Source organism: Podarcis gaigeae, assembly GCF_964106915.1.
Source record: "Podarcis gaigeae genome assembly, chromosome: Z".
Taxonomy (NCBI): domain Eukaryota; kingdom Metazoa; phylum Chordata; class Lepidosauria; order Squamata; family Lacertidae; genus Podarcis; species Podarcis gaigeae.
In genome coordinates this window covers 30,634,140-30,646,327 of record NC_139691.1, presented here as the reverse complement: position 1 = coordinate 30,646,327, position 12,188 = coordinate 30,634,140, and the positions used below count along the sequence as shown (strand labels likewise).

Below are 12,188 nucleotides of genomic sequence, written 5' to 3'. Positions count from 1 at the left end.
TATTATTTGACCCATGTTTGTTACATAAAATAGGAGATTGATTTCTTCTCTATCAATCTGCCCCGCTTCCCCCTAAATTCAGTTAAGAACTGAAATGCACACAAAACATACACTTTGCAACCCTTTGAAACAGAAGTGATGGGTGATAAAACAGCCCATGATTTGAATAGGCATTAACTTTTTTCGTCTACATATGCATGTATGGAGAAGGCAAAGAAAGGAAGGAACTTTGCTTCTGGCAATATTATTTCCCCCTATACAGTACCATTGAAGGTAAGGTGCGTCAACAAAGGTTGTGTGGTTTGTGACAATCCAGAAATCTGGTGGCTCTAAGATAAAACATTTTTTAAAAAGCAAAGCAAAATTCCATCCAAGAATTTTTGAGCAGCATAGTTTTAGTTCCCGCCAGACGTTGCTGGACTACAACTCCCATCATCCCTGCCCATTGACCATCCCGGCTGCGGCTGATGGGATTTGGAGGCCAGAATATCTGGCGCCACATTAATTCATGACATTTGATAGGGGAGGGGTGTGTTATTGATTTTTTGTTCCGTTACCTTAGTATGGTGTTGTTTTTATACTGCAAAGCTCCCTCTGCTCTTCAGATGAACATTTACATTTAATAAATAATAGTTCCCTCCTCTCTCCCTCTACCTCGGAAAGAGGTTTTATTTAACCAGGTAAAACGGTGTTTCGTGAGGCCTAGGCGGACGACTACATTACCCATAATGCACCGCCACCCCCGCCAACAACCTCCGCTCCTTAGCGTCCGGTGCCCGAAACTAGCTCGTAGCTTCACTTCCGCCAGGAGCTGACACGCAAGCGGGGCGGAGGGGCGGGGCGTTGCCGTATGACAGCGGCCGCTTTCCCCCTCCCAAGATGGCGGATAACCTGCCCTCGGAGTTTGATGTGGTGGTCATAGGAACGGGTAAGGGCGGGGTGGGTAGGGTTGCGCGCGTGTATATGTAACGTGGGAATCAGACGTGGCTGGCGGGTGGCCGGTCTTTGGGAAGTGAGAAGCTGGAGTGAGTATGGAGGAGAGATGGGCTTTAGGGGAGCAGGAACGAGGCGCACAGGGGAGACCCCGGCCCCATTTTACCTGCCCTCCGTTGCCCCCTGCCTTTTCCCTACCTCACGCCCCTTTCCCACTGGTGCAGCCTATTCAGAAGTAAGGGAAACTAGTGGAGGCTCGCTCCAAGGTAAGTGAGGTTAGGATTGCAGCCCCATCCTCCTAAAAACACAGTAACCTATTTTAACAAATGCCTGTTCACAGGATTTTAGAGTTGAAAGAACTCTGAGGGTCATCCAGTCCAACCCTCTGTAGCGCAAGAATCTGAAATACTGTAAAGCCTCCATGACCATCCAACCTCTGCTTGAAAACATCCAAGGAGAGGAGGTCCACCACCTCCTGAGGGGGTCTGCTCCACTGCTCATGTAATCGGCTTTGGTAGTTTCAGGGAAAGCCCCTTTCAGTTCATTAAATATAGGTAAAGGTAAAGGGACCCCTGATCATTAGGTCCAGTCATGGCCGACTCTGGGGGTTGCGGCTCTCATCTCGCTTTATTGGCCGAGGGAGCCGGTGTACAGCTTCCGGGTCATGTGGCCAGCATGACTAAGCTGCTTCTGGCGAACCAGAGCAGCACACGGAAATGCCGTTCACCTTCCCCCCGGAGCGGTACCTATTTATCTACTTGCACTTTGGCATGCTTTCAAACTGCTAGGTTGGCAGGAGCTGGGACTGAGCAACGGGAGCTCACCCCGTTGCAGGGATTTGAACCGCCGACCTTCTGATCGGCAAGTCCTAGGCTCTATGGTTTAACCCACAGCGCCATCCGCGTCCCTTCATTAAATATAGGGCTTCTCAAATACTTCAACTTTTCTGCCTGTTTGATATCATTATTGTTACTTATCCAAATTTATGCTCCACTCCCAAAGTAACAATCAGATAGGAGTATGTGAGAATAAACCTTGGTTTGTTTTTGGCTTGCGGTCAGCATTCAGGTGACATGGCAAGCCATGGTATTGGCTTGTTTGTGAAATTATTAAAAAAATTTAATGAATAAATTTCATTAAATACCACTCTTCATTCGTAGATCTCAGGGCAGTTCACAACATAACAATGCAGTTGTGGAGCCGTGCAGGGAGTCACTCTCACAATTAAACCATAGTTTGTGACAAACTGTGGCTTACTGCGTTGCACCTGCTTGATGCAGGCATTGCAATGCAGGATTTAACTACAGCATCTTTTACAGATGGCCAGCCAGCCTCTGCTTAAACACCTCCAGCAAAAGACAGCCATTGCTTGAGACAGACCTGCTAACTGTCAAACAGCTCTTACTTGGTATAATTCCTATGTTTAATACAGTATTATTATTATTAGTAAAAATAACAATTTGCACACCACCTTATGGGTTGTGCAATGAAGTCCTTGTGTTCATTTTCAAATTATTGTTTTTGAGGTTTGGTTGTGGTGGTTGTGTGTGTTTCTAAATAGGGTTTTAAAAACCTTTTCATGATGCAATAAGGCAAAAGAAACCAATCTAAATAAAAACCTAAATGGAGAAAAGAAAATGCAGAGTCTTCCCCCAAAATCAGTGCTTAACCTTTGTCTCACACAGAAGGTGGTGTAGCCTCCCAGCTCTCACTTGGAGCTTTTTCTTCTCCCAGTCTCTCACCCTGGGAGTTCTTTGCTTCCCTGCCTTTCACCCAGGGTACCTCCACCAACCATCTGGGTTTTTGTGGTTGTCTTTACAAAGAGGAAACTGAAGCTGAAAACAAGCTGCTTGCTTCCATGTACCCACACATTCTACAGACAAGCAAGGTTTCGAGCTAGTGTCAACCTCCCGTTTTGCAGGGCCTCCAAGTCTTATTATGAGCAAAAGCAGATGAAGCTTTTTCCTAGCCTGCAGATGAAGTGATGGAAAAGTCTTTACCAGCTGAAATTCTGATTGTTGTGACATTGCATAGGAGTCATGCCAGAAGTAAAATTGGCAATCCCAGTAGTACATGAGACTCTTAATCTCAGGTTTGTAGATATGAGCCCCATATTGGGCAAAAAGATTTCTGCATTGCAGGGGGTTGGACTAGATTGCCCTCTTGCTGCTTTCCAACTCAACGATTTTATGCTTCTATGAATCCCAGTTAACTCTTGCTGACCATGGCCAGAGGTTGTGTATGAAGGATGTAGCTTCACCTTGTGTTCACTTCTCCCCTGGCCTTCTCCCCCATATGTTTTTTTCTTCTGTATCACAGCTGCTTGTGCATCAGACCCTAACAATCTCCTTCCTCTCACCCTGGCTTCTTATCCATTTAAGATTCTCTGTTGGATCTTGAGCAGATGCATTGTCCCTTGTGTACCCGGTAGGCCATTGCTGTCTTCAGGAGAGCTTCTCATTCAAGTTTCAAAGATATTGGAAGCCCATTCCACAGTAACATGGAACAGGGCTTTCGCTGTGGTTGCCCTGTTCTGTGGCACGACATTCCTGTTGAGATATGACAGGTGTCTCCCATCTGCACTTTCTGGAAACAATTGAAGACATTTTTGCTCTGACAAGCTTTCTCAGCTGGATGAATAGGTATCTGCTATAGGTGTCCACTTTGTATTGTTTCTTTTTTTTCATTTTCTGTTATTTTTGGTGCTGTTTTTATGATATTTTTGTGCCTCACAAAAATTTTGTGCCTCATAATGTGGAAGGTGATTAATGAGTAGCAACAACAATATTCAGTCCATGAAAGCTAATGCCATAATGAATTGAATTTTGTGTGTGTGTGTGTTTGGATGGAGACGTTCTGTTAGTACTTGTGCTCTGTGTATATCAAATAACTGCTGTATGCTGAATGTATTTAAAATAATGTTCCACAGCAGACTTTTCCTCACCTTCCAAATAGTCCTGTGTGGTTGGTAGGTAGGTTGGTCATAATGCTTTCCATTTTATGACTTTGGGCCTGAGGTTGGGAGATAAATGTCACAGAAGAGACCTTGCATGCCATCTAGTCCAGCTCCCTGCTCGGTACAGGAAATCCAGAAGTTAGACAGCTGTTATTTGGGGATGCTCTAGCTTTCTCCAAATATTTCTGTGGGGGAGAGCCCACCATTCGCCTAGGTCAGCAGTGGAGAACTTTAGCCTAGGGAAGTGAATGCAGCCTTCCAAATGTTCCTCTGTGACCAGTGGTCAAGGATGATGGGAGTTGTAGTCCAACAACATCTGGAGGGCCACGAGTTTCTCATCTCTGGAACAAAACATTGGCATTAGACCAGCGTTTTCTCAGGTGCTTCAGCCGCACTGGTTGTATCCAGTTAAGTTTTACTTGGAGTGAACCCATTGAAATTAATGGACCAAAGTTAGTCCTGTTCATAAATTTCAGTGTGTCTGCTCTGAGTATGATGAACATTAAATATAACCCCAAGTCGTTTAGGACTTTGTTTACTAATAGCAGCATCACAGTTGAACTTTGCCTCCTACCCAGTCCTCAGCTCCTGGCAGAAAGTAAACAGTGCCAATGAGAAGCCTCCGTCCGGCCCCTCCAAGCCTTTCTTTCTGACCTTCAGAACTCTCCCCAGGGAATGCCTCCTTTACATATGGAGAGATGTAGAAGCCTCTGACCTTTATGTAGTTGGAATGTAGCCTATAGTGTAAAGATAAGAGTCAGGTATGTTGTCCCACCCACCACTGACATGTGGCCCCCCAGAAGATTGCCTGCTAGGAAATGTGGCCCTCCTCTTTACCTTGGTGGTACATTGGTACCACCAAAGTTCTTGTTACTCCAGTTTAAATAAGGATGCTTGTATTAGTATAGACTTGTGAATAAGCTGCCAGAAGTAACTAGCCTGCGAAATACAATAGTACCTTGGTTTAAGACGAGCTTAGTTTATGAACAACTTGGATTAAGAACGCTGCAAACCCGGAAGTAGGTGTTTTGGTTTATGAACTTTGCCTTGGAATAAGAACATGTTCCGCTTCTTGTGTGTGTTCCATTTGTAAATTGAGTCCCCTGCTGCTATGGGAAAGCACGCCTTGGTTTAAAAACTCTTTGGTTTAAGAACGGACTTTTGGAACGTAAACCAAGGTACCACTGTATGTATACACTAGTTTGCTGGGGACTGGCAGAGGATGGATGGAGAATTCTGCCCCCTGGCTGCCCTCTGTGTTTCTTGTTTGTTGCAGAGGAGGGAGGTAGTGTTCTGCCCCTTCCCTCCCAGCCCTTTCACTCTTATATATGGAATTTCATACAGTTGCCTTCACTCAGTTCCTTGTCGCCTATGGCTTAAATACAAGGTAATATTGTGATCAGTGGGTTGATTAGCTTCAGCTGCATGCTTCTGAAAGTGTTTGTGTTTTTCACTATTGAATGCTACTGTCAGATATTGTAGCTCAGGAAGAGGGAACTTTTTTTTCAGTCTGAGAGCCACATTCCCTTTCAGGAGCTGTGTGCAGACCCAGATGCAAAAATAGGCAAAACAATGAATGCGAATTTCCCTATTTACAGAAGGTTAGTTTCTACAAATTCACATATCTCCCCTCGGATCTAAGGATGCATTGTAGCCAGGCAGAAAAATTCAAGGAGAGTGCAAGCCAGGGCTCATGAATGTTGTTTCTCAGTGTATGTGTGTGGCCTGGGGCAGCACTGGGACCCTAAGACTTGAGGTTCCCCATTCCTGTTCTAGCTTACAACACTAGTTGACTTTGGAACATAAATAGATAATTCCTAAGTGCAGCCTTTTAAGTAGAGTTTGATGGGACTCATTGGGGAGCTAAGTTTGGATTCTGAGAGTGCAAAACTTTTAAACTCTAGGGATGTAGGTTGAAAATGCAAGACTTGTCTTCATTCTGTATTTTCCCTGTTTGGTTTTAGGATTGTTTGTTTCTTGTGGTATTAATAAATCACACAACCCCCTCAGGAAATTTTGGGTAGAATTCACCATACCATATGGTGAATCATGAGGTAATATGTGAAAAGGGTGAGAGAATGGCAGCATGTGTGATGGCATTCGTTGTTGTGTTACTGCTGAAATTTAAGTAGTGTAAGAGGAACATGTGTCCTGGCTCTCACTGAATGAAGAACTTGAACTCAGATTGTAGATATGAATATTGTATATAAATCCTAATTGCTGAAATTGGTACATAGTAAAAAGAAGAAGCAAGAGTTAGAAGACACAGTAGGTTCCATGCAAAGCCAGTTAAGCTAAGATGTTGATCCAGTAAGTGACATGCCCCATGCAATTCCGTTATATAGGAATGGGGCAGGCACAACTTGGTGCTGCAAATCAGGCTGTTCCTTGGACTGGGCAAGCAAACAAACACTCCTTGGAGAAGGCTGAGCCTGCATTGTCTGGTCATGGCTACTCTGGCTTCTCCATGACCTAGACGACAGAAGAGGCATTAGCAACACTTCTGGAGCAGATGATGCAGCAGGCTCCTCTTGGGAAAGTAAGCTGGGGGAAGGCCCTCATAGTTCTGGAGGTAAAGCCAGATTTAGAGTTGAAGTTGGCTTTGAAGCCGCTGACAAGATGAGCACGAAGCACCGAGGTAGATGACGGGGAGATAGAATGGGGTGTGGAGAAGGCATCCTACTGTATCCCTCCCCAGAGCCCTCCTCCCTTGATGACTCCTTAATATTCTGGGACTATGATATGACCAGCTCTGTTCCTCTGGGTCCATCCCCAGTTGTCCATGGTTACACCTACCCTTCACCCTGATCTGACCGTCTTCTCCAGCACAGGAACCACAGCTTGAAAGGAGGACAAGAGTCCAAGCATTATAACCAGTAAAACTAAACCACAAATCTGTTAAGTACTCAGATAAAACATATTCCCTTCTGAAAAGAGTTTGGGTTCTCTTTCTTTGTGCCCGAGTCAATCTATTCCCCCCTTTTTCTCTCTCTCTGAAAAAGAAGTTATTCTTTAAAAAAAAAAAAGGAGTCACTGTAAATTTCCTGGTTCCATGCATTTCCTCCCTCTTTTCTTTTTCTAGTCTTCTCTAGTTATAAATAACACATGAAATGACTTTCAAGGTAGAAAGCAGGGATCCATTTTGAAATATTCTATAAAATAAAGAGTGATTTATGGCTCCATATGATTTTGGCTGAAAGCATTTGGGCTTTGCCCAGTCATCAAAGTCCTGTCAGGGGAATCTATTATTTATTGTTGGATATGCCGGGAGTGGTGGTAGTACTTTATTTTATGTTTATCTTATGTAAGTATAGTGTTAAGAAAAATCAATTCCAGATACTAATACAGTTTTAAAAATCTATTGTGGCAAACTAACCAAAAGATGAGGTACAAAGTGAAACATTGGGGGCGCCGGTTTTAGCTCCCTGCAAAACACACACACTCTCACACACACTTTCTCTGTCACACATACACAACCTTAAATGTTTTGATTACTACTGAATATTTGGGTGCATGATCTTCCTCAGTTTCATCATAATGCATTTCCTGCTGTAATGTTTTCATAGTTCAAATTTTTGTAAGCAAGTGGGCTTCATTTTACGCAAGCAAATATTTAAGCATCTGGCACAGGTTGGGGGGTGGAGAACTCTCAAAACTAGATGGTGTGAACTTGTTTTTCATATTGTCATACAGCTATTTTATTCAATGCCATACTGATTTGTGAGCTTCTGAAGTAGGTTATTGGCTTAAGTTCTAGCTCTGCTTGCTTGTAATGCAAGGTTAGCTAAAACTCTGTGGAGATGGTTGGCAGGGGTGAAGAAATCTGTGGCTCTTAATTTGTTGCTGGAATACAACTCCCATCAGCCCCAGCCACTGGCCATCCTGACTGGGGCTGATGTGAGTCCAGCAACATCTGGAGAGCCACAACATCCCCATCCCTGAGCTAGAATTGAGACAAATTAATCCTAGAGACCTGAAAAAGATTTGCCACTTTGTTGTAGGGCTCACCAGGAAGATTTTATAAAAAAGCGTTGAGGGAGCTGTGGCCCTTCAGATGTTGCTAGGTTCCAGCTCCCTTCAACCCCTGCCAGTAGCACCAATGATGTGGGGGATATGAGTTGCATTCCAACAACATCTGGAGGGCCACAGTTTTGCCAACCCTGTGTTACAGAATAATAGAAATGTCTCTGTGGCGCAGTGGTTCAGTGTGCCTGGCTGTTAAGGTTGGTGGTTTGAGCCCACCCAGGGATGGCTGTGGGCAGGAATTTATAAGGAAAAAGGTGCAATCCCAGGTGCTCTGTTGAATTTTGAGCCCCATGTTGGGCAAAAGATTCCTGCATTGTAGGGGGTTGGACTAGATGACCATAGTGACCCTTGCCAACTCTACTGAACTAGGATTCTACTAAACGAAATCATATTAGAGCAGCAAAGGAGTCAGTTCTCTAAAGTTAGCAGGAATATCTCACCTGCAGAGCCACAGTCAGTGTTTTCTTTTTGGAGGGAAGGGGGGGTACATTGTGTAAACCAGTTTTCTTTTTGGCATACTACCCGTTTGCAGGACCCCTTTCTTAATCTACCTTTTGTAGTGTGGGAGATGCTGCAGCTTAATGCCTTTTGGGGCTGTGAAAATAATATCTGATGCCCTGAGGCTGGACCTGAACCTGGCATGGGGGCACACCATTACAGCTCTGTGGGTCAGGAAGAGTTTTTAGTGCAGTGGCCCCCACATTGCTAGGGTGACAAGACAAGGAGTACTCAGGAAGAAAAGGGCTGAAGTCTTAGCAACTGCAGTTTGTTAAGAGTGTTGGGAATTGTAGCTTTATGAGGGGCCCCTAACAACTCCCAGCACACTTAACAAACTACAGTTTTCTGGGGAAGTCATGGTGTAATAGAGCTTTAACTGGTTGTTAGTTAGTGCTCACATTAGTGTGTAAAGCCCTAAATGACTCACGTCCCAAATACTTGAAAGAGCATCTTCTTCCCTACAGATCCTCTTGGGCACTAAGATCTGCAGAGGATAGTTTCTCTGCCCTCAGAGGCTCAGGGGGTGGTGACCTGGGAAAGGGCCTTCTATGTGGCAGCCCCTAAGCTGTGGAACTTCTTCCCCACACAGGTGCATCTGTCTCTTTCATTATACAGCTTTCAGTGAATGCTGAAGACACACCTGTTCACCCTGGCTTTTGACACTTGAGATGTGTATTTTTTGGACCCACCTTATTTTTGTTCATACAGTGTTATATTATGCTTTAATATTAATGCTGTGTTTTAATTGTAGTAACCTGCCCTGGGATCTTCTGGGGAAGGGTGGGTAATAAATTGTAATAGTAGTAATGATGGTGTCAGTGTGACCCCTGACCACAACAGGTGCTTTTTGGGTTTTTGGTCAGGTTGGAGTTGCAGTACCTTGGATAGCTCCAAGCAGACCTTCTATGCTCCTCTGAGGCTCCACCCACTTCCTGATGAGCAATCCTCTTGCCTAGCACTCCGTTGCCTCTCAGTCAGCTCCTGCATTGTATTGTCTGTGCTGGCAAGCAGGCACTGGGGTGCATGGGGCCTCTGGTGTAAAGGGAGCTGGTTCTTCCAGGAATCCCAGTTTAGGTGTCTCTGGCTCAAGATGCTCCTGACTGGCAGGCTCACTGTGAGTGTCTGGACTCAGCACCTTTGGAGCTTCCACCACTGGTGACATGCCCCAGCACGTTGAGAACCTGGCATGCTAAGTAAAGTCATAGCATCTTCTTGCCCACTCACTATGTGGAAAAGCACCCTTTGCCCCTTTTCCACATTCACTGTTTGCTTAATCCTTTCCTGTTCATCTAGAGGCCTTGTCCATGGTGAGCAGCTTGCATTTAATAAATTTTGTTTTCAGTACTATGATCATATGTTTGAGTCATACGGTGTTGGCTGCCATTTTGGTTAGGACAGCCTGGCGGAGTGATGTATAAGACAAATCTGAGGCCTGAATTATCAGTTGTTTAGACAATATACCAGTGCTATTATGACTAGCTCTTCTCCTCTTGATCAAACTTTGAATCTGCAACTTCCAGGCTCATCGCTAAATATTTAAAATGCTTCTTGGTAATGTTTTAAGTCAAAGCTCTTTAGACAAGCTCAAATTTAGTTGGAAGGTTGCCCCATCCCAAATTGGAAAAGGGTAATTTTGCCTCCTTTTCCTTTACAGTAGCATCCAGCATTCATTTCCTAGATTATAAACTGCTAACATTTTATTAATATTACTTTCAAATCTGACAGCAAAAAGCCTTTTATATGAAACCCGTAAAATAGCTCATAGGGATTTCTGGATGAAAGGTAGCAAATGCAAGGTGGTTGTTACTTGATTACAGATGGTGATTTTGAAATCTTGGTATGCATTGCTTTAAGATTTAAAGGTATTTGAAAAGCTTGCGTAGCCAAACAAGCATAAACTACAGGCGTTGTCTGTTGCAATGCACCATTCCGAGATACCGGCAATGTGTCAACGAAAGTAGCTGGAAGCTTCGCCCAAATAGTGTTTCTTCAAAGGAAATATGCTAATTGGCTCATAGAACTGGGGACACTTGTGTAAGTTTGAAACACTGCTAAAGGAAAAAGGATCCTGGCCTATAGTGTGAAACTCCCAATGCCTTCAGAATTGTCTACTAGGCAAAATAAACTTTCATCTATTCCTAGCATAGCAATCCTTTTTCTCCTCCCCACCCTGGGGTAAAACCCAAGTGTTAAAATGGTGTTCCATCACAACAAAACAGCCATTGATGTTGGGAACTTGCATTGAACCTTCATAACTCCCCCCCTCCCTTTTGCCAGCTGAGATTAAATCTTCCACTATCTGTCAAAAAGGTAGGCCTTAAAAATGACTAAAAAGTTGCTGAAAGTCTGAATTTTTACCTTAAGGGCACCTGAAGATATGAAATAGATTAGAATGCTTCCTGGTTTCATACCGATTTCTGATCTTGTTATGGAGTCATTTTGCTGAACTTGCGTTAAAGCTCATCTACAAGGCTTCGGCTTGGTCTTCTTTATGGTCTTACGTGATAGACAGCTTTGGTGTCGCTTTCCATTACAGTGCAGAAGCAAAAGTAACCCTTTTATGTGCACATAGAACAAGGGTGAGGAACCTTGAGCCCTGGGACCAAATGCAGCCCTCTGGACTGCTTTATATAGCCCTTGGGACTCAACTTCCCCATGCAGCACCCTTCCCCGCTGGAATGTGTGCCTAAAGGTGGGGGAGAAGAGGAAAACAGGGATGGAAAAGAGAACTTTAAAATATTTGAACCCCCCCATTAAAAGCTTCATGATTCCTTCCTCTGAATGTAGGGAGGATGTGCCAGAAGGGGCAGCTCTCAGCTGGTCTGGTATAACAGTGGTGCCCATTTCTCCCTCCCTTACAGGTTTGCCTGAATCTATCATAGCAGCCGCATGTTCAAGAAGTGGCCAGCGGGTTCTCCACGTGGATTCGTAAGTCTTCTACCTAATTGCCATCTTTTGTTACATGTTGTGGGACTTAATGCTTGTCTTTTTGGCATAACAGATTGTGATTTCACCTTGTATTAACTGTAGTATGATATCTTTAGGGACATTTATTTTTGTTGTGGTCACTAAAAAACATTATATTATCTGAGACACATTCCCCTGGAATGAGTTTAAATATCCCCCTTTTCTGCAGTTTACACAGGAGCTTTTGGGTGAGATTCCCTCACCCCTTTCAATATCTCATTGGTTGTATGGGACCTTGTGATGAATGATGAATAAGAAATACTTTAATAAATAAGTTGGACTCTCATCCAGGAGTGTTGACCTCTTCCAGGAGTGAGAACATTTGTGGGAGAGTGTGTGAGAGCCTGCAAATCTCTCCTTAGCCCTGGTATTAGCCTGTGAGGGAATAACAACTAAATATAACCCTTCTCTGAATTGGGATTGGCAGAGGAATGGTAGGAAGGCTCAGACATAGGCAGCACCTAACACTATTTTACAGTGTTCTTGAATACACTTAAAATAGCCTTCTGATTTCAAAACTGTGCATGTATTTTCAGTGAATAAATCTATTTATATACTGTTATTTCTAAAGAATATCAGAGTGGTTTACAACAATTGTACATATAAAGCCATACAGTAAAAACACTATAAAAGGTTACCATCAAAAACCGGCTAACTATTGTGGAAATATGATGGCTTAATTGCCTGCATAAGCCTGATGGAATAGAGAGGTTTTCAGCAGGTGTTTAAAAGGTGGCTCAGAAGGTGCCTGTTGAATCCCTGTTGGAAGAATATTTCACAGTACTGGGCTAGTAGCACTACAGGTTCA

The 12,188-nt window shown here is 43.8% G+C and overlaps 1 protein-coding gene across 1 annotated transcript in view; it reads left to right on the top strand.

Moving 5' to 3' along the window:
- Window positions 1–778: 778 nt before the first annotated feature.
- CHM (CHM Rab escort protein) overlaps window positions 779–12,188 on the top strand; it is a 70,589-nt gene continuing 59,179 nt past the window's right edge. The window contains exons 1-2 of the mRNA XM_083722267.1: window positions 779–928; window positions 11,275–11,341. Coding sequence (XP_083578393.1) covers window positions 880–928; window positions 11,275–11,341 — 116 coding nt within the window. The 5' untranslated portion in view covers window positions 779–879. The remainder of the gene's footprint in view (window positions 929–11,274; window positions 11,342–12,188) is intronic.